The sequence below is a fragment of the Opisthorchis viverrini genome (genome assembly GCF_000715545.1).
Source record: "Opisthorchis viverrini unplaced genomic scaffold opera_v5_18, whole genome shotgun sequence".
Taxonomy (NCBI): Eukaryota; Metazoa; Platyhelminthes; class Trematoda; order Opisthorchiida; family Opisthorchiidae; genus Opisthorchis; species Opisthorchis viverrini.
Window position 1 is genome coordinate 891,822 of NW_008751674.1, and position 23,425 is coordinate 915,246.

Genomic DNA, 23,425 nt, shown 5'->3' on the forward strand with positions numbered 1-23,425 from the left:
CCAAGGACTGACTTCAATAAGGTATGCTAAGATTGTTTTTTTCTTCTCTGGAAATTCCGAACCATACACCAAAAGTCTTCACCCAATGTTCAGCCGACTAGGTCCAGCTCACAGATTTGTTCAGTAGACTGAGGAGCCCAAAAACATATTCATATCCGTTATGCCCTCTTGACGCTTTTCCGTAGTCAGTACAGAATGTTCTCATGTTTTGTTATATCCTAAATCTATGCTAAATTTTACCTAGTTTAACATTTATGAATGTCCGGTATATGTTGTTCCAAAAGTCCCGCTGCTACGTTCTTTCTGATTCAGGTCAAAAACGGCTCGATGAGGTGAACGACAAAAGTACAGGGGGCTGTACAAATTTCAGTAGCGAGCAAAATTCCACAGGTATGCTTGATAATTCACGATAAATACAACTCAGATTCATTGTTTCCAGAGCAGAAAAGTGATTTCATACTGCGGCTGATTAGTGGTATCCCCATTACTTTTTTAAAAGGTCACCAGAAGTGAAAAGCAATTTTCGGATCAGGTATACATTTTCATAAGTTTCGGGAGACCTTATAAATCGTCATGTGTACATAAGCCTAAATTATAGGCTTGATTCTTAGTAGTAGGGAGTTTCCGAATCCTGTTTGTGTTCACCTTTATTCAGTTATTTTCTACCACTGTATATTTGATGTGCAGTATAAGTTTCGTGTTTTCCGGATTGTTAACAAGCTGTCGAATCTGAAATGAGACAACACAGGATGGTGGATAAAGTACCAACTGAAACGAAGCAAAGGCCAGGAATATGTGTTGTTTCATGAATACGTACTTTGAGTTAAATCTATCCAAAGCTGAAAAAATTGTGGGAAACACAAAGGCAATAGGAAATCTAAAGCTTTCACTAGACGGTCTGCCACATTTAGTGTGTTTCTCTCACGATCGTGTAGGACATCCGACTTGTGCCAAGTAGATACAAAAATTCCACGACAACTACACCCATTTGCATACCAATTTCGTTTTCACAAGAGACTCGCCTAGAACACAGCTGAATCTCTCATTTACGCCATTTTGCAACTGAATGTGTTGCACGAAGGACGCTTTATGTTGCAGCTGGTTCGGAACACACTACTCATGAGGTTGCTTTTAAAGAGTTTTTTGCTACTTTAGGAATGGTGTGTTCGGTCTACAGTGAGCTTTGTTTTCGTGCCGCGTGGCTGCATTTCAACATTTAAGGTCATGCCAATCAAATATATCAAAAAGGAGCTTGGGTTCAAGGATACATGCGTGAAAACCAGTGGTATACTTTGATGACCCCGAAACCAAAGCGCGAAACCGGTTACGTATTGTCCGAGGGTTTTCAGCAACTTTGTGTGCAGCCCTCTTCATAAAAGTCATACCGTTCCGAGTAAGCACATTTGATGTGCATCCGATTGTCTGCGTTAATTAGCACACTAGCTCATGCTTGGGCATTACGAGGTGTCTCATCGAGTTTAGACATTCAAAATCATCATCTGCAGTATCGATCAACGTCACTACACGACCCAGTGTAGCATGTACGTGATTATGAGCGATGAGATATCATTTTCAAGAAGCAACGTGAAATGAACTCATTTGCAAACTAATTTAGTTCTAACGGGCTACTCAACTGAATCCCAGCTGAATCTGTCGCTTTGTGGATGTCGTTCCGATAATGAAGATCCCCTGTGGATTCGCGCACATCTCAGTGATGAAGGATGCCCCTTGTCTATTGATTGTCCGTGGACAAACTCAAGTCGAAGATGTCAATCATCTTGGCGTGTGGTCATGCGTGGCAGAGAGGCCGCTAAATCAGTTGTTGCCAAGGCTGTGAACCTGATATTCAAATGTAACTGTAGGAGATTTCGCTGCGGTAGCTATGTCCAAATGTGATTCGAATTCTTCTCTATATCAACCTGAGAGTAAGACTAGAGCTCATGCGCGTTTTATTTTCAAAAGTACGCAGCTCACTCTGACTGCCATATCACCAAGAATCGGACCAGTCGCCACCACCGAGCTGAAGTATGCCCCGTCCGCAGTTTGGAAAGTTTGGAACGTGAATTCAGTGCCAAAAAGCACTCTTCTGGTGGTAGAGGTGGTAGTGTTCCTTGTACTTGTCTGGAAATCTCCTCTGAATAAGAATTTCATCCTCGAAGTATCAAACAAACCTGTGGTGAAAACAAGCAGACATCGGGGCAGTTGCAACGGAAGTGTGCGAAAACTAAAACAAAGCAGTAAACAGTGTCTATTGTGTTAAAATTCTAGCCTGTTGGACGTAGTCAAATAACAAGATGCCAGAATACCAGTATTCAGCGGTNGCAGTACTGCAACTTTACACAAGAAGACTTGTGTATACTGTCAAGCTATTGATGGAGTTCAAAACTTGAAATGGTGAGCTTGAGTTGTTCTGGTTAAAACAGACCTCACTATTTTATGATCAGTTCACCGTAGAAAAGGGTGATTACGATCGTGAACTACCGAACGAACACCGTCGAGAACATTAGTCTAGTGTGATGGGATACGACCCCTGTTGTCCTTGGTACTCCCAGTTTGGAGGGAAATAGTATCCTCCTCTGAAGCGCCCACCTTAAGCAACCGATCAAATGAATTTCCAAGGTCCTCTGGCAGACTGACAGCCACTCGACTAGCAACCAGTAAACTGAGCACCTATTCAAATCTTTGTTGAATAAAATCAGACGAATAAACATGAACGGACAGGATTCCAACGCAGCAGAGGAACTTTGTAGTTCGATGGCTTGTCAGGACCACAAGAAGGCAAATGCGCACAGGTCTGGAGAAAAGTTAAGGGCTGCAAACAAAAAATACAGGATGATGATCACATGCCAATGTTAACACTGATAACTAATCTAATAAAATAATATAATAATATAGTAATATAATATCCGTGTAATACACGGATATGATCTTTCAAAGTAGCCGTCTCCTTCCCTCTGTAGCCATGTCAAACGAATTGGCGCAACAAAACTTTGAGGTGTGCGCAATTCCTATATAGAGTTTCAGTAATGGAACGGATTACATGAAGTCGTGTGAGTATTTTTCACCAAGGATAGTGCATTAAAACAACTACAATGGTTTATATTTGTAATGTACTACTCATAAGTTTGCTGAAAATCCATCGACAGCCCACGACCGGTTTTGCCCTTCTTGGGGCTCATCAGGTAGGCGCAGTCCCCGAGTTTCGTCAACCTTAACATTAACTGATGCAACGGTGCAGATGGTTAATGATGCCAGTCACCCTTCAGTATGTTATCTATGTGTCACTTGTCGAGATAACATCTTGAATAACGGCAGCCAAAATGCGAACACAAATCAATGGCTGTTTTAATTCACGGTTAAGAAAATCGACCTTGTTTGGTCAAAACTTCTTCAAGACCTTTGGTAATTGATTCTTTTGTGGCCTAAGACTTGCTGACCGACTGCGTCCCTTTTTGGAGAAAAATGATGTCCAAGAGAGATTCAGTAATGGATAGGAGCTAGAGCGACAAACAGGTATCTACGGAACAAAGTGATTCTGATATGTGTGACGTATGTCCAGCCGCCAGAATCACGGTCTCCCACACTACACTGTTGTTGGAGGGAGGACATGACGTAACAAGACTTCTGTCATACGCGAGCTTCTGGTCCACATGGCTTGGGTTTATGGGATTCTCTTTTCTTACGACCACTTTTAACATAGAACCTAACTAGTCCAGTTGACAAGCTTCCAACTGCTTTCTGGCTGGAGCTCGCCTGTCTATTTCGACTTGTTTTGCGGGAGATTTGACTACTTCCTCACACAGATATAATGCTCAGGTATGTTTGGGAATTTTTCTGCCGATCATCAAGTTAATCCGGTGATATTCAGTGTACATTACACTCATTTGCGAACTAATTTGGTTTTTCGAGAGACTCACCTGGAACCCAGCTAAATCTCTCGTTTGTGATGTCCTCGGGCTACTGAATGTGCTGAAAACCTGGGGACTGCGTCTACCTGTGGACATTCGGGCCGCACTTGACTCTCTTGGCCCAATCGTTCTCCCTAGCGCGCTCACTTACCACTAAAACAGGTTAGCGAATATACACTCATTTGCGAACTAATTTGGTTTTTCGAGAGACTCACCTGGAACCCAGCTAAATCTCTCGTTTGTGATGTCCTCGGGCTACTGAATGTGCTGAAAACCTGGGGACTGCGTCTACCTGATGAGCCACAAAAAGGGTGAAACCGGTCGTGGGCTGTCGACAGATTTTCAGCAAACTTATGGGTAGTACATTATAAAGATATACTAAAACAGGTTCTTTGTATTCTCAGAATTCCGAGCGGGAAAGTACGGAGAGCTCTCCAGAATTTTTCGTGCAACAAGTGGGGTCCGATATGGATTCTTGGTGCCTCCATGCTATTCATTTGTGTGCTAACGAAATTTCTGCTCATCTGAAATACACAGACGATATTATTCTCATCTTCGAAGAGAGAAAAGAAGACAGGTCTTTTGGTTGGACCAACCGAAGACATCCTGTCCTTTCGTATACGCTTCATAGCAATGAAGTGTAAGATCATACATACCCCTGAACATGCAATAACTGAACACCAAACTTGAAGGCTCGAGTTGCCTTTGCTAATTTGAGGCACCGACGGCCTATGCGAGCAGCCGAACTGAGGCGTATTCAGATCTTCACTAAGCGTGTAGGCTGACGCCAGAGAAATCAGGATGAGACATTTAGAAACAGATTGTTCCAGCAATGATTCTAGTCAAAAAAATGCATCCAGCAGCAAAAAATTTAGTCGTGCATTGCGTGAACGGAATCATCATTTGCCGAAAAGAGTGCCGTTTTCTGCGAACAAGTGACGCAAGCCAGGAGGTGGCCAACATTTGATCTGACAGAGGATTATGAAAGACATTAAGAAAAGTCTGTTTTCCGTGCGATTAGCATTCCAGGATGGGATTCACGCACCACCTCGTGTACTTGGTTGAAGATTGTGCAAGATATACCTGCTTATAGACGTCAATGGCTTTCTTGTTGTCGGTTTTTTTCAAGATAGTCCGATTGCTTATCTGGAGGTGAAAACAGCTCAGAGCCTACCCAGTTGCGTTCTTTTCTTCACAACAGGCCTTCCATATAAATAGTGGTTGCACAGCAGTAAAGCATTCGTTCTGAAAGTTTTTTCATCATTTTTAGTACGAATTTTCAACCCGATTCCTTCCCTTTCTAGCAGTCAATGGTTCGTTTAATCCTTCTGATTTTCCTATATGACCTAGCCCCGACGTTTAACACTGATGTCAGGTTATTAGTACTACCGATAATTATATTGACCTATCCATTTTCTGTCGTATCAAGTATGCTGGAAGTCGAAACCAATTACTCAAGCGTACACTGAGAACCATCATTCGGAGTTTGTGTCCATCTGAAGGACGAGAATCCGCAAGAGTCGATGTATTGTCAAGCCCAGGTCAAGACATCCAGGAAGATTTCCCCCCACGGGTCATCGCAGAAGGTCCTTCCAGGAACAAGAACCGTTTTGCGAAACTAAGGATGTTCGAAAATTTCACCAGAAAGTGGTAAAAGGCCAAATAATAGAAGGGCGAAAAGAGATACTTTCTATAAGATTGTAGAGTATCATTAGCTTCTCCCTAAAGATGCATCCAGTGGCAAGCGAGTACGGGTCGATTGAATTTAACAAAACTAAGGACACTTAAGGCAGGACGTGCTGGTAACGGATTCAGAATTCAATTCATTTCCACTGCTCGCCATTTTTTCGATTCTAAGGGATACAACGAACCATGAAAGGATGGAACTAGAAAGGAGACATCAGTAATCGGGAAAAAGAAGACCCAGTCTGGACAAACAGCCTGATCTCACCACCGATGTCGCCTTACCATGGTAAGGTGGAATACGTTTACAATCCCGTTCCGTTAGACAACCCAACCAGAACCCTGATGACCTTCAGCTGTCTTAGTGGTTTCATTTCCCCATGGATCCATTCGTCTTTCTACCGGCTTACTAGCAACGTTGACTCGAACTTAAGCAAGTGTGTGTGTGTGTATGTGCAAACCATTGTTGGGTCTTCGGGCTATTCTGTGACGCCTCTTTTTGCTGTCATCAATGTATTAAAAGCGCTGTCAGAAGGATGACTTACGTGGGAGATAGATGACCATGTAAAAGGCACAGAAATTACGGTGATAACTGACTCATGTTTGTACCAGATCTCTGGTTCTCTACCCATTACATTTCAGGGCAAGGGACGCACAAAAACACTGAATTACGCCACTAATTAAGACGTAACATGTCTGCTTTGGGGTGTAGTTACATGAGAAAGAATCTAGTTCGTCGCAGAAGCGAATCACGTGATCTGAGATTTATGACATACTTCTTGTCTCAGATAAAAGTAGATGCTGAGCGGGCAGTCTACACAAATTATGCAAATAACAATTTGGAGAGTGTGTGGATTAACAACGCGACTGGAAGTTCCACCTAACATTCGAGTTGGCGATATCCGTCTATCAATAGATCCCAGTTTTTCTCGTCATTCCTACTTTGAGTGTAGAGGCGAACGGCTTTTGAACTGTCTGACATTAGATGACTATGGGATTGAAGACGGATCGATATTGTTGTTCGTTGAAAGCTACGACGTGATCGATTTGTTGCTTCATGTGACCATCCTTGAGCTAACTATATGTTTGCTGAGAATATGGTGTCTACAGCTGTTTGTGTAAACCGCTACGAGTCACGATGCACCGCTGGAAATGGGGTGTTTCAACAAAGTGATGCAGGAGATGGGAAGACTGCTTTGCATGGATGAAAGGGTACTCTGTCTATCCGATTCGATTTGAAGAGGAAACTGAAAGAGAGGATGCTAGCACAAATGGGTTTATCGAAGTGGCCTGGAATGAGCTGTTGATTTGTTAATCGTATTCAAACGGAGAGTTACTTTCCTTGCATGAAATTCCATCAGTACTGTCAGCTGTGGTGGCGTGGGACTCAGAGGCCTTACCTCTGTCTTCATGCATTGGATGGAGAAGTTTCAGTGTATACTCATCGACCTGTGAAAAAAATTCCAGGGCTATGGGGATATATGTCCAAACCGAATGTGTCAATCTATCAGTAAGTTGAGGCTAGAGGCATGTCCATTCAGAGGTCTCCCTTGCTTGGCTGGTACCACTACTACTGTTTTATGAAAGCATCATGATCAGACTCACGGATGTCGGTACAGCGACAACAATAATGGCTGGTTAAATGGTGACCCACAAAGTCTCTGCCTTAAGGAAAGCCAGTGAGTACAGTGCCAAAAAGCACAATTGGTTACTATTGCTACGGTCGGGTTATCATGGACGTATTCTGCGTTGCACTGCAATGCCTAGAAGGATCGAAGTATCTCACTAAAATGAAGAGATGCCCCTTTTGCCCTTAATGTGTGCAAATTGGCCAAAGTACTCCTTGAAATTGAGTGAAATGGGTTCTCTCACCCAGAACGGTTGGTCCAGTCAGAGCGCTTAGTACACGTCAAATTGCACTTTTAAAATGCCTCATTGAGGGAGACTAAGGTACAAAACAGGCATACCCAAAATGTCCCATGCGAAGTTCCAGTTTCTAAGATCATTTTTTTCTTCTGGAGGACCACTTGTTCACTCAACAGTCGGATAAAAACTCCCCAAGAGCGAAATATTCCGTGGTCGCATTTTCACGTCATTCCGATCACCCGTTCTTGCAAACAACAAGATCTGACTGAGGTCTTCTATGACACGAGCACCGGGTGAAACGCTTTAAATCCCTTTACATCCACAGCACATACAGCTTTACAACACAATAGTGGCACCGATTCCAGCAACATGGTACATTATTTTCTTCTGTTCCCAGAGAAATTCTTCCACCTTGGATATATTGTTCTATAACCAGTCAGTAATGTGACCGTACCGCCGGAGAGTGGTCCAGCGAAAGCAGTGCTTTTCTCCTCACTGCTCTCAGGTTTGTGAGAAATGTCTCTCCGGTGCACGGTTCACATGGTCAGTAATGTGACCGTACTACCGGACAGTGGTCCAGCGAAAGCGATATCTTTCTCGTCACTGCTCTCAGGTTTGTGAGAAATGTATCTCTGGTGCACGGCTCAGAAGAAGTTCTTCTGCCTGGACAGGCATGCACAAAAGTAAGTTATTACTTCGAGAAATACACTCATTTGCAAACCGATTTGGTTTTAACGAGAGACTGAACTGAATCTCTCGTTTATAATGTTCTACAACTGAATGTGCTGCACACAAGCCGCCTCATAATTCAGTTGGCACGATATTCGAGATATCGCAGTATATTTTCGCGTAGAACATATGATTGACGCGAACTCGGGGACTGCGCCTACCTCATGAGCCCCAAGAAGGGCAAAACCGGTCGTAAGCTGTCGAAGAGTTTTCAGCAACCTTGTGAGTAGTAAGTTATTACTTGTTTACATCCAAAATGGCTGCTTTTCCAAAACACTATCCCTAGAGTTCTCAGTTTTACCGCACCACTTTTTGAAATAACAACTGGTTCTCATCGGGACTAATTGTATCATATTACGCACTCAAGTGGATTCACCTAGAATGCCCGCCCTCTCTCGGGGTGTTTCATAGCTGTGTGCCAAAGGGTGTCGGGTTCCAACATATCTAGTTTTTCAGGCATTGTGAACAATAAATGTGCTCGTTTTAAGGATTTCTCACTACATCAAACTGCTCTGCTCTTATTCTACTACACCTCCGTTCAAGGAAATGTAACCTCATCGTGTAAACATGTGGAGCCAGAAGGACTTTGATTCATGATAACACACAGTGGCAAAGGATTTGATGCCAGCATTCCGTAATGTCTTCAAATTTACTTGAAATATTAGTCCAAAGAATTCCGACCTTGTACTCAACTCCCTTCCTTTCCGTCTCATATTAGTTGTGAGCAGATTCTTGGGTTTTTGACGCGTTGCAGGAATTCACGCAAAAATTTCGAGTGCAAATTAAGCAGAACATTATCGGCGAGATTCTAGTCATAACATCTCTCACTGAGAGCGTCAGCACTTGTTCGAAAGAAAACGACTTTTTTTAGACATACCTAGTCCTAGCTGAAACGAAATGAAATTCCATTCGACGATTTCAGAAAGGCCACTAGACTTACCGGAAACTTCATTTCGCTTCACGTCAAACGTTGCCCAATCACATCGGTCCATAGCGCACCTTTCCACATGTCTCTCTGTCTTACGGAAAGCGGTTGGACCCTGTTATCGAGGGGTTCCTTTCTAAAGCAGGCTGTAAATTTCAACCATTTAGCCGAAGATTGCACCAGGCAAAAACATCTTGGTTTCGATTGTCCTGCTCTAGGGTTTTAGTCCTCTTATCTCCCATGGGCCACAATGTGCACACCCATCCCAAAACGGTAGCCTCGAAAAAATGCCGCTAATAACAACAAGTGGGTAAAACAGAAAAAATCATTTGTCGAGTGCATTTTTACCACACAATGAGCCGAAATGTTTGATGGACCAGTACAACAGTAGCCAGCAAAATATATAACAGACCGAAAAACCGCCACATGAGTGGGGACGAAAGGGTGTGACACACCAGAGCGCAGGCAGTCTAGCCCACTGTAGTGTGTCTTCCGGCATCTGACCACCTTACCAGTGGTACTCTAGCAGACAACAGCTCTCCAACACAGATCCAAACAAACGCATTTGCGCAACACTCTAAGTGACAGATTACATAGAATCCATTTTTAACCCCACGTTTAGGTTTCCGTCTACAAATGTATTTTCAAGTTTATTCATGCACGACTTTGTGTTCACATGAAAATAGGTTTTTATGAGAATTCATCGACGACCTAGAATGGATAGAATGGACATAAATGTCTACTGGTCACTTTGGAGCACTTTAGAAAAACAAACTATCTTATTTGAAATTTGTACGTTAGGTTATAGTTTCACCGAATTGGATTCTTAGTCTGGATCACTTTACAAACACAAAGATCCGTATCACTTTTACAGATTTTCGCGTGAATCGCACTCATTTGTGGTACATTTGTTTGAGAAATTACGATAGATTAATTGCATTTGTAACATATATACTTTTGAGAATCAGAAAAATGCTTCAGGGGGGATGCGAAAAAGCGCTAAATTGATCGCGCTAGCTCAGAAAAGGGATTGAACCGGTAACGATACATAAAAGGATTCACGCCTGTCTGATTATCAACAGCTACACGGTTAGCTCAAAGTAAACGTTCATGAGAGAAGGGGGTGATTGTCAAGCAGTACGCAGGAACAAATAAGATGGAATCTGGGGATCATGGACCTCCGTTCGCCAGCACAACTTACTTGATGAGTGGTTAGGGAACATCCTATATAATCGCTTTCAGCGAGTGAAATAAACGTAGATAAAATCCCACTGCCTTTCCCTCTACAATTAGATAGCTAGCTCATTGGTAACTAAACCGGAAACCCCGCAAATGGTCGTATACGCCTTCTTGCTTCCTCACCAGGAATCAAATAACACTTTTCACATGCTGGTATGGACAGACGGACAGACTCTAGTGGAGTTTGATCTGAAGTTGACCCAAAATTTTGTACAACTAGGTGGGCTGGCAAGATCGCAATTGGAACGTTCCAATCAAATAGCTATTTCAAAAAGAGTATGCATTTCATAATATGAGAGGACTCGCTTGAATGAATGGGATCTTTCAATTATTTGGGGACAAATTCTGACCGATGTGCAGGTCATATCATGAGAAAACGGGAGCCAAATAATGGATATCACTTTGTCGACAAGCGCTCCACATCATCATGGAATATCTGTACACAGGAATAACAAAGGCGGTTTAGTCCTGTAAACAGGACATTTTGTCTTTTTTGGTAGCTTGTCAGTCCAGGTGTTCGGCCGCCATGCAACCGCTACCTTTGCCACTTTGGATCAAATTTTCATTAAAAAACTAACTACTTGAACTCTCTTCAGTAGTGTACAGGAAGTCGGTAAAAGGTGTCAGCAGTTCGTTAAAAAATTGCATACAGATAACATTAACAATCGTGTTCTTACCTAGCACGTGGTTTGATGAATTTAGCAAGAGGCGGATTTCACGGACAAAGCCAGGCAAAATATGCACAATAGGATATCCTTCAGCATGAGTCACTAGAAATGAAGCAAAACGAACTACACAACGCACAAACTCAAACTTTGCAGTAATCATTGGTTGGTAGCTAGCAAACTGAATGTGTTCTAACTTTTGACAACCATAAAAGAGTCTAGTAAGTCATTTCAAACCATCTAGGTAAAGCTCTCGTTAACCGGGTGTATCCCCAACACAGGAACGTTAGAGGTCATGACGTCTATCCAGTCTTTCCGCTTGCAATAACCCTGTGGAAGAACTCATGAAGGTGAATAGTTGTGATACAACTTTCCGGAAAAGTGAAATCGATCTGCAGTAAAAATTTTAACCACAGAAGTACAAAATATTTTTTTGTATTGTACTCTGTCGATGAGTGATTCGTGGTACAACTTTTTTATCCGTTGTTCCGGTGTGAGTTCAGTGACCACAAAAAGAGTTGAGTTGGGTTTTTTAAAAGCGGCTACGACAGTGCGTACTTTTTTGGAACTCACCCGTTATCTCAGCCTTCTTAACACTAGTTTCATCCTACTGGGCTTGTTGGTACTTTGGAATGTTCCATTTGTTAAACGGTCTAGTACCATTTTACATCAACACGGTCATACCAAATGAGTGTACCAAATACGTCTGCCTTATTAGATGCGCAAAATTTGGTTTCGGTCAAAACATAAGGTTGGTGGAAATCCGGGGATCGAGCCCACCTGTGCAGCGATCACTTAGGCTTCTTGCGTCAAATTTCCTCTAGAACAATATGTCATTTTGCTGACTGCATATTTGTACTTACATCACCAAGTAGGGTTTTCGAATGAAAATACGCCAAAAACGACTATATGTTTGACATTACAGCGCCCTCGTATGTAGCGTCTTGGGCCTTTCAAGAAAAATTCGCAATAACGCCAAAAATGCTGAATCCTCAAGGTTCTCTTCTTATGGTTTATTCCAGCCCCACTCGTAAAACACATTTTATTCAGATTGCCAGTGTGGCCAATGCATGATGCGAGGGGTAACGGTTGGCCGTTCGCTATAAAAAAAGTCAGGTGATCACTCTACCGTAGTGACAAGTAACCAGTATGACAGTGGTAACGTCAGAGCACATTTCATGAAGCATCAACCACGATAAAATCGAGGCTCGTCTCCAGAAAACGAGCATACACAGAAAAGGGGCATTCAAAAACACTTAGTTTGAGGTACAGACGCCGCCACTAGTCAGATCAAAGCATTTGGTTTTATTGGGAAATGTGAAACGAGTAACGCAGATGGATATCAAGCGTTACTGAAAGACTCGGCACTCTACCAGTGGCACCCGAGATGAATCATCAATTGGAGCACCCCGAAGATTAACGAACCAAACTCGATCAGAGTTAATTAGAAACTCCCCCAATCCACCAACGCAAGATTTTGGCAACCTCACTAGCCGACAAGAGCCGTTAATTGACACTAAACACTGATCTAATGTGATAATCTGAAGAGGACTGACTTACTGATTGGTTCCCCGTCTGTCTTATCATCTGGCCAATTTGGTGACCTGTTCACTTGGCCTGATGAAGCTTTTGTGTCAAAAGCGAAACGTTGCCAAAATAAAAACTACCGGTTGTTTACCAAGCTCTTCTGAAATGTGGGAGATTTATCCAGACACTGACTTCGTGCCTGGAATATCGTGTAACCGTGGAGCTGACGAACTTGTGGTGGATTAGGACGTCATAGAGTATGATAATGCGTCTGTGTACTCCACTCTATTAAAGTTCAGTGCAAACGATTATCGTGCGGCGTGAGCTACAGACCATCTTTGTGGTGCATACAGTTTGACATGCCGGAAATGGGAAAATATCAGAATAGCAGTTTTAAAACGCGTCTAAAATGAACCTTCTACATTTCACAGCTTTAGGAAGTGATTAATACCGTATCATCTTTTGTCTCTTCTCAAGGAAAATCAATATGAATTGATCAATTTGAATTATGCCCGCCTAATTAGGATATTTAAAGCACCTAGAGAGAAAACTCAAGACAATAATGTTTCAATTTGATCCTACCCACTGAATCAGTAGACACTAAACAGTACCAGACTCACAATTTCGAACAAGTGTGTGACGGATGGTTTTGCAGCTGGATCCATCCCCTTGACATGTGCCACACCGGTCTCTTGTAGCTTTCCCGTTGACAACACCCAAACAGTCGAATTTCTGAGAACCAGAGGTTGTGGAGGGAAGCGATGGATTACTCATAACCGAAGAGAACAGTTCTGTCAATTTTGTCAACATGGCACATAAACACTCATTATGGTGGAGTAAACAAAGCAACTGTTCTGTGGTGGGGAACATCTTTTACAGAATAACTCTCCAAATCGTGACATTCATGGAAAAAACTACCTTTGGTTGAGGAATTTTAAAGGGTTGATATCCGAAAAATATTACATTTGGGGTACGTGCGTAGTTCTTACGGAAGCCGGACTGATTCAGTGAGGGCTGGCCGCGCTTCTTCAAGAAATCCCTTGGGCATTCACCATAAGGTTCATACGTAGTGTGCTTCGAAACAATAGATCCCTTTCGTTTCAGTTGTCCCTATCCGCCTGAACAACTAGCGATCATTACTTCCGGAAGCTTTCTGTATTGGCAAAGAACACACTGGCCTCACTACCTACCGGTTTACTCTAAATATCACGGCATCCTATGAACCAGTTGCTGGTGGCTATACAATCGATATATACCATTTAATTTCCTAACTTCAGCGCCTTCTGCTGAAATAAGCCAGCCGTGCGTATATAACGAATCCTCAGATTGATTTGCACTCAAAACCTCGGGCAGTTGAACAGTAGACCATTCAGATACAACACGTTGATCACAGGCTTGAATGACCTCAAATGAGTCACTCATATTTAAGTCGCGTGGTCTTGTGCTTACTGACACATCGAGAGACTGGGTCTTGCTTTGAATGATCCCTCGTCATGTGAAAAGTACTTGCTCCTAAGCTACTTATTTTTCTGTTAATAGTAAGAAGAAATTTGAAGATTAGGAGCTGCGTGTTAGCAGTCTGAATCGGCTGTCATACAATTTCATCAGTCGGAATGAATAACAGGATATTGGTTTGAAAGAGCCACTACTCAACAATGCATTGTTTCCATAACATCGGGCCTCCAGCGTCGTTATCCTATGACATCAGAGGTGCTGAAATGCACTGGTCAGAACACTCGGTTTCCGCATTATAGTTTTAAATCCCATAAAATTTCAAGCTGGAAAAACATGGTCTGCAAGTCCGAAATTCGAGATTGATTGACCGCTGATTAATTACAAACGTCATTGAGGCCTACACTCTGTTCTTTTACAACTCAAACCAAAGGTTGTGGTAGGTCCAGTTGAGTGGTTTCCGTTTAGCCCGGAGACAAGTGAAATAAGGATGTTCACTTTAGGACCGTTTGACCGCTTTCGGAAGCTGTGAAGATATATAGCTCAGATGGGTTATGCAAGGTATGCGGTTCGAATTACAGTTCCTGCTACCCTATTCACCAACATGCCACACAAGCCACGTCAACAGAACCTCAATCGCTCTTTCAAACATTCGTTCTCACCCTTAACTGAAGGGTTCCTTTTAATTTTATCGCTATTAACGGGCCCCGGGGATGAGAGCGCTTGGGAGCTGTGCGTATGGCAGTACTTACACACTTAAACTGTTTGACTACTCACTCAATTTCACAGTACTATGAAAAAAATCGACCGAACTCATTAGAGACTGTGCTCACGTGAGGCTATTTTCGTGGCTGTTATGGCTGGATTCGTAATCCACACACGCACAGATGAAGCAAATCGAATGAGCTGTGATCCAACCAAGACCCTGAGCTGGATCCTAATGGAGCTTTAACCTGAAGCTTCTGAAGGTAGAGAATATCTGTGTTTTTGTAATGCACTACTTATAAGGTTGCTGAAAACTCCTCGACAGCCCACAACCGGTTTCGCCCTTTTTGGGGCTCATCAGGTAGGCGCAGTCCCTGAGTTTCCGTCAACCTTATGTTCTACTTGAAACCAAATTGCACGAAATTAGCGAATATACACTCATTTGCAAACTAATTTGGTTTTTTCAGGGATTCACCTGGAACCCAGTTGAATCTCTCGGTTTTGATATTTCCACGCAACTGAATGTGCTGCACCAGGCCGCCTCATGTTTCATGCCTGGAAACATCCAAACTGAGAGATTCAGCTGGGTTCTATGTGAGATTCTCGAAAAACCAAATTAGTTTGCGAATGAGTGTATATTCGCTAATATCTGCGTTCGCTTAGTGTCGAGCGATTGATCTGTCACCTCCAGCTTGCGGCGGTTTAGAACTAAAGAAGAGCAACCAACCGTATACGGTAGAGACTTGAGGGGTATGCTGAACGAGTCAAACGAATTACACTAGGGGTTGAAAGTATTCTGAAATTTGTGCAGTGGTGGAACCATTTCCATTTTCATGATTTTACTACTCCAAAAAAAGCTTTATGGACGACACCAGTTCGCCAAATTCATGACACAATGTATGGATGTCAAAGGTACGTCTTCTGGCGTTAATGGCTAGAACTCTCTTGCAAAATCAAAGACTAGGAAGAAATTTTGGTTAGGATCAGGTGTAGGTACCCAAATTAGGATTGCTTGGGTATACAAGTGAGAAGTAAAGGAAGCTTGGGGGTAGCGATCTTGGTACGCATAACCTAAGGTAAAAGGATGAATCACGTAATTAATTGAACCACGTGAAGTGAGGCAGGAACGGATGGACGGACGATAGCCTATGTGTATTTTCAGGCTAGGCAATTTACTTCGGGGATTGCAGGCTTACTGTCAGCTATCTGGTGGCCACCGTCTCAGCATACGGCGATCACTTGAACTCTAGATGATCAAGCCAGAGGACAAATCATATGCCACCAGGTGTTTGTGAGTAGCCTTTGAGAGTATGCCTAATTATTGGTAGCTCGGGTGAGTTTATTGGCTGTCGTTGTCTGTTCGCAGAGCTCGACTAGTGGCTTGCAAACTTTCCGTCAGCATGTGTAAGTACATCATCGTTGCAGACAATGGAAAAGATCTAGGTTATTGAAAGTACCAGGATAAGATGGTGATTTCCTTGTCGCTTGTGGCTCCATTGATTCAACCGTATGAGGGGGTTGGAATGTAGACAGTTTCCTCATGCACAGTGTCGCGCTGTAATCAACTAAAATGCTTGACAGTGCCACAGAAAGCATGAGATTTGTCGGCATTTGTCGAGCCTGGAAATTGTTTTAAACCTTACAGGTACGTGGAGGTGTTGCTGCTTGAAGCAGACGGCGGACCAAAGTAGCTGCACTACAATGCCAACGAGAAGAATGAAATAAATGACAGCCACTGACATTAGGATAAAAAGCGAACATTGTCATCAGTGGGTTGGAGTGGATGAAAGATTGTATGTACCGTAAGTTTCTCCCGATTTCCAGCGATCTTCAAGAGTTCCACAAATGCTAGACTATTTTTTTTTGTTCATAGCCGCACCACTCTCATCTGAAGGGGCGGCGTTCCTGCTCTGGCGTAATTAATCCGGTGAGTCCACACACCAAAGGGAGGCACTAGGACTAGAGTTTCGCTCATCAGCAGTGCATACCCAACGGCTGTGCTGGGATTTGAACCCCGGACGTCTGACATGCGAGGCGAGGGTGTAACCACTACTGCACCAACGCACGTTGGACGGATCTGAATTATCACCTCTGAACAGGCGAACGTCTTCACACTTGAGCGATGTGATCGGTGTGCCCGACTCATCGAACGACGACCCAATAACTGTTCTTGTTGTGACGATCGATTGACCCGCCAGTCAGGACTTCCCAGTCCAGTAGCGTGGCACACGCTAGAGACCGGATATTCCTTGGCCGCCCTTCGCGAGTGAACTCTGAAGTGTTTGATTTTATCGCTAAGTTCCCAGCTAGGTAGCGTGGCACACGCTTGAGACCCACTGGGCAGATTTTTAGTTGCAATTTCGCGGTTTTGCGGGATAGGTACCTTTGTTCATAGCCACAACACTCTCGTTTGAACGGCCGTGTTCCCTCTTCGGCCCAATTACGGGAAGTTGAACAAGCCACTAGGGGGACTTGACAGGCGGGTCAATTGACTCGTACAACGAGAGCAGTTGCTGGATCGTCGTTTGCGTCACGTCGTTTAAACGTGAAAAGGTTTGCCTTCTGAGACGTGCTAATTCAAATGCGTCCAGCCTGGGCTGGTGGAGTAGTGGTGACACGCCCACCTCGAACATCAGGTGTCTGGAGTTCAAGCCACGGCACGGCTAAGACTATGCACTACTGCGGAGCTCTAATAAGAGCGAAAATCGAGTCCCGTACTTTCCCTCTTCGGTGTGGTCTCACCAGGCTAATTGTGCCAGGTGAAGGAAGGAATGTTCAAATGAAAATGATGGGAACGCGAACACGAAGAATTCTGAAACTGGGCCATACTCAGCTAGGGTGTGTTTAGAGCATAACCGAGTTGGTTCAAGCGTGCACAATGAATTACTAGTCCTTCTGATACATAAAAACTAAAAATGGATCAGCTGGAATCTTGCGAAATGTGAAGGCCGAGAGATCGATTTTTTCTTCAACACTGTGACTTCTCTCAAATGTCTTTGTTATAGGTTCAACTCATATTTTCGAGTTGGTGTTCTTGTGAAATCTTGTGGGTTAAAGTTGGTCTGACCTGTGACTACAGATTAATATCTCCTTCGACTTATATACTGAGCAGCAATAATGCATGCATGCGACTTCCAGGAAAAAAGGATCACAAAGTCTAATTGGCTGTTCTCTACTACAATACAGACTGGGGCGGCCACTATGGTGAATTTGTAGAGGTCACTCATCATCCGGTCACGCGTCGCAAACACTCAAACCACGTGACAATTCCCGTCCTACTTGCAATCTTGGCCGACAATTTGAACAATTCTCATCCATTTTCGCTTACGCGGCTACCAATTGCGTAACGCGCCAGGCTTATGAACTTCATTCAACACATCAGGTCAAGTTGTATTCATGCTCGTGCAAGCATCAAACACGAAGTGACATCCCTCTGTTCACACTGCACACAATAGATATGCATACAACTAGGCTCAACACACACGCACTCGCTCGCACAGTACAGGAGGTCAACAGAGCTCCGCAAGTCCCCACGGACAGCTACGGAACACGTGTAGCAGCTTTGCTGCAGAGAAAATACGTCCAGCGTCCGGAACTTTACTCAGCAACACTCAAGAAGTGTCCTCAAACGAAAAGTCATTTTTTGGCGTATTCCACTTTTCGCATTGTATCAATTTCTATCAAGTACACCTAACTATTGTATTCATCACATTCTAGTAAGGCAGACTTTAGTTAGTGCCTTTTACCTTCTGATAATCAACTTGACTACGTCACAACTAGAGCATTAACCATTCAGCCCCCAGATTGCACACGTACCACACATTGGGCCTGGACACACCGAGCATCTGGAGTTTCATAACCGCAGGGAGTGCCGTCGCGAACTGCAGTACGTGCATCCAAAATCTGTTCGGTTTGTTCAGATCGACACAGCAGTTGACAAGGCGCTGAAATTTAAATAAAGACATCCAACTCCGTCACCAGGTGTTTTGGTTGCTGATTTTTCTTTCAGTAAGCAGTAAAACTGTCAAATGTCTTGTGTTTTTCGAATCTTACAGGCGCACAAAAGACTACATTAAAAGTCCGATAAACAAGGGGAAAATGAACAGGTGGTAAAAACCAAGACTATAGAAGGCCTTTCAGATTTTCATAAAGCACGGGATGGAAAACCACTCAAGTCACCTGTCTTGACACAAACGCATTCATCCAAGCCTATGCAACATCGCGGTTTGATCTCTCCGAGGAGTAGCTACCCCGGCGGAGGTCGGCTACTCCATGTCTCCAAGATGGTTTCACCTGAAGGATGACCGCAACACACTTCGCGTTCTTATTTTACTTGTTTCACACAAAGTATGCACACTCGTCGGTGGATTCTCTAAATGAACCAATTCTTGTTAATCACGCACTGTCAAATGAAGGCCACCTAAAATGTCGAGTGCATTCAAAGTGAGGAGAACTTTAGGAAAGATACAGCAATGACTACCGTGTAAACGAATGAAATGAGCAGCCGATGAAAACCTCTCAACGGGGGGGGGCTCCCATTTATTTCTGGGGGATCCACTGACTGTTACTTTTCATGCACGAAAGTGCAAGAAATTCAAATGCACAATGAACACATTTTATTTCTTCTCAGTTTCGTTTTGAAACCTTTCTCTTCAGTGTGAATCGAATAAGTGAACACTATTCGAAATTAGGACAATGTAAGCGTTCGTATAAATAGAGTTCAGTCTTATAAAACACTCTGTACTGACTGGTCCCAAAAGATAGAACGTAAGGCAGCGTTAATTTGTAGGGTGATCAACAAATGCCCGAGGCCTTCGACATGAATTCCTATTCCGAGTCAGGTCTCAAGAAGGCTCTCCTTTCATATCGTGTACGCTGAACGTTGTCTTCGTAGTTTAAGGGAATGAATGACTCATATCTTTTGGTGGGGGCGGGGCAAACGAAATCGGGAAGGGCACATAAATCTTATCACTTTGATGGGCAAATTAATCAAGAAGTGTTCAAGTAAACAACATGAAGAAACCGGGTACAGTGCGACCCTTCGAGCCCAAGTACCTAATGGAGTTTCCTCTTGCGACAAATCCATCTACTATTGTGTTGTGACTTGTTGAACGGTCGTCCAACTGCGTCGGTCCTCGGCTTCCTGCTCCACCCACCATGGTATACCGAAGACACGGTAGCTTCAGACAGCCTCTTATGGACACAAAGGAAGATTATTACAACCCTATTTATAGGGTAATCACAGAATGTTCCACAAGGTCATGCTAGAATCCCCGGGCGGGAATCGTCGATCTGAAGATGTTCGATACCTATTTGCTGGCATTCTGACCAATCAGGGCATGCCTTGGTTTGGTCCGTAGTCCGCGCAAGACACATCCGTTTAACTGACGTACTGTTGCGTCATTTTCCGGAAAAAATGTGTGAGACGTTTCTTTTCACACCCAACCTATCGCATTATGTGTTGTTCCTTTGACCACTACTCAACTTTATTGCGGATTCGCTCCGGTACTTGAAACCCACCGCACCATCTGTCCAAGACGAAATGGATGGGAATAATCGCACTTATTGAACGACATTCGTTGTTATTCGTGAAGTGTTATCATCCCAGTTATTCATTCTGTTTCTCGTTTCTGTTTATTAGTTCGCTTTGTTTTCTCGATTCTGACTTTGACGTTGTGAATTTTCCACGTGATCAATTTCCAACTCATATTTCATGCCATTAAATTAGCTCTTTCTAGAACGTCTGTAGCCTTCCTCGCGTGTGGATGCTTTGACTGCTTTCGGATACCATTACTGCGTTTGTGAGTATCATGAACAAGTCTATATCAACCTGTCAGTCATCTACTCACTGCTCAGTCTGGGTTAGTCCGGTATCGTCTCTTTCGGAATGGTAGCGTGATGGAACAGATACGACTCTACAGGGGTGTGTCATTCGTTCCTGATCCAATCCTGACCAATCGGGAGTGCCGGTGATTTGAACTGGACGGTTCCCGGTGCAACTCACTGGTGCATCAATACTGATGTTCTCTTTACTAAGCAGTCGTCAGCAAGTGAAATTAGGATCTGATTTTTTCGTCATGCCAGTTCACACAGTTGAACAATATGAACAATTATGGACAACAGGTGTAGAGTGTTCCACTAATTGTTCAACAGCATGTCACAAGTTTTCCCTCAGTTTCGGTTTTCCGATCTTTGTGACAAAATACGGAAGTGAACACTTGGGAGTGCTCAAAGAAGAGATCGTAACAAGGCCGCGAAACGGCGGACTTAGTTCCTAGACCGAAAAGGTTACAGTATTACAATCCTGTGACCATCCAAGAGGCCAGGAATTCAGCTTAAATTTCAAATGTATGCTTGAGTAGTGGATACTACTTATGAGTAGACGGTTCATTTTGCCCGATGCGGTTAGTCAATCGCGTTTTCTTTGCTGTAGTGCTCCGACACAACTCAACACCGGCTATATTTAACTTTGAAGTCATGAACATACTTAAAAATTGCTTAGAAAACCAAGTACTTAGTGTTTTTTTTCTCCTTCTGTGATTTTTCTGCCAGTTCCACATTCTATCGCGGACAGATGACACTGAAATGTCAATTATTACTGGTTGGAGACAATAATTTTCCGCGTTATGCCAAAGTCTCCACCACCTGTCAGACGCATGCACTGCATTTCCAAAATCACTTAGTTCTGTAGTGGCTATTAGGCGTAGACTCACCACTTTGGTTCACAACAGGAAGCCAAGTATGGAAGACACCGCGCAATTTAAATTGGTTATACCTTGAGCACTGGAACTCACGATCATCTACTGCAGTGTGGCAGTTAGTCGCCTGGAAGTGGGAAGAGAAAACACATGGTGCTAGACCTTGGGATTGATCGCCAGGCCATATAGGGTCACAGATAACAGATTTCGAATCATAATGCAGCAGGTACCTCCCTACAACGCACACCGTTCTACAACGATCACATTTGGCTTGACCTACCGATCCCTTGGAGAAGTGATTTCTCACCTTTAGTAGATATGAGTAGATTAAAACCATACCTGTCGTTGTCCGTCCAACGTTGAACAGATTACATTGGCATTTTCTGATGAGCGCCGGCTTGTGACAACCTAACCAGAGCTCATCAATCCTAGTACGAGCATTTGAAACTGGCCCCAAGTGATGACTTTACTGTACACAGCCAACGAAAATTGCCAGTTTATCCGGGTAACTAAAAATCCTGCCTAATTGCTTAGTAAGCCGAAATTCATGGACAAACAAGAAAAATAAATGCTGCTCACGAAATAGTCAGAAAAGCAAGATTTTAGACAGCTAGAGTGGTTTGCTCGGATGGCGATTGCTCGTGTGAAGCAGAGAAATCACTGAGGTGGTTAAATTTTTTGGAAAAGTTAAGCAGAAGAGATTGTGCAATCCTCGCTTTCAGGATTTAAGAATCAGGAGCTATTCTCAATTCAAGGCCATTTCCACAGGCCAAAATATCGCTGCTCATCAGATGGCTGCTGATCTGAAAATTAGCTTGGAAACTTTTCGACATCAACCTATTAAACATCAACACGAGGCTGGGTAAGCAATTCCTTCTAACCTGTATGTTTTTATATAACTTTTGAAGAGTATCGATTACCTCTTCATGTGATTGGCTAATTGGGCGACAGCTCTATAGTGGTTTCACTTGTTCTTGTGTTGATTGGTTTACGAATTCAAGGCCACAACACCAAATGAAGGTGGTTTGCTTTCATGTTCTATCTACACAGACGCGGAAGTCCGACTTGTGCCCCGCAAATTTTTCTATCAACGCAATTTCCAGTAGATGTTTCGCGCACTTAGAGAGCCAAAGAACCGGTAGTGCAGCGTGGACTGGCTTTTAGCAAAAACGGCTAATGTACACAGTCTCCTGTATACCACATCGAGAGGCTCTTCAAACCTCATTGTGACTACTTGGCGTACAAAGTTATATGCTTGTGGATCATCCTCGAAATTGTTGGAAGACAAGGTCCTCAAACAATCGCATTGTTCAAAAGCTATTCAAAAAACTTTGAGAGTTCACAGCTATACACTGTGACCATTCAAGGGTCTGGTCAACTGCAGTCAGTTTGCTCTTTCCATCGTTAGATCATGGTTTCAAATGTACCCGTCAAATGGTATCTACCATCTTGACCAGTTCCGTAAACCTCATTCACTCGGACTCATGAACAGACCAAACCAAGCTGAATTCTGGATGCGACAATTGTTGACACTTACAAAAAATAAGCAAAACTATCTAGTTGGGGCAAACATCGCACAGCGACAAACGTTTCAATCTTGAATAACCTATCTTTCCCTGAATGAGTTCCAGAGAAATTCATGCCCAGTTTTTGAAGCCGTCTTCTATCGAAAACAACATCCGATTACGTTGGAATTAGTTGCAAGTTGACAAATCGCGACAAAAATATGGTCCAACCGTTCTTAACACACTCGAATACTACTAACGCGAAGAGTTTTCAGCAACCTTATGAGTAGTGTATTACATCAATGCTAAGTCCCCCTTGGGTGATGCTTGTGATTTTCAGTAGAACCAAAAAAGTGAGTTACTACTGAGTGCGCGAGAACCGAAAAAAATTTTTCAACAAAATATAACAACCAAAATCGTGACTTACCTTTTCGTTATAACACAAACGATATTCCACGTGCTTCGTATCACAGATGAGCGTCTTCGTGGCTTTTACACTGAGGGCGCAGGTAAAATAGGCGAG

At 43.3% G+C, this 23,425-nt stretch overlaps 1 protein-coding gene across 1 annotated transcript in view; it reads right to left on the reverse strand.

Moving 5' to 3' along the window:
- Nucleotides 1-529: 529 nt before the first annotated feature.
- T265_01650 (hypothetical protein) overlaps nucleotides 530-23,425 on the reverse strand; it is a gene marked incomplete at both ends in the record, with an annotated part of 49,297 nt that continues 26,401 nt past the window's right edge. The window contains 7 exons of the mRNA XM_009165716.1: nucleotides 530-729; nucleotides 1,975-2,171; nucleotides 11,028-11,120; nucleotides 13,163-13,274; nucleotides 18,516-18,643; nucleotides 21,413-21,524; nucleotides 23,330-23,399. Coding sequence (XP_009163980.1) covers nucleotides 652-729; nucleotides 1,975-2,171; nucleotides 11,028-11,120; nucleotides 13,163-13,274; nucleotides 18,516-18,643; nucleotides 21,413-21,524; nucleotides 23,330-23,399 — 790 coding nt within the window. The remainder of the gene's footprint in view (nucleotides 730-1,974; nucleotides 2,172-11,027; nucleotides 11,121-13,162; nucleotides 13,275-18,515; nucleotides 18,644-21,412; nucleotides 21,525-23,329; nucleotides 23,400-23,425) is intronic.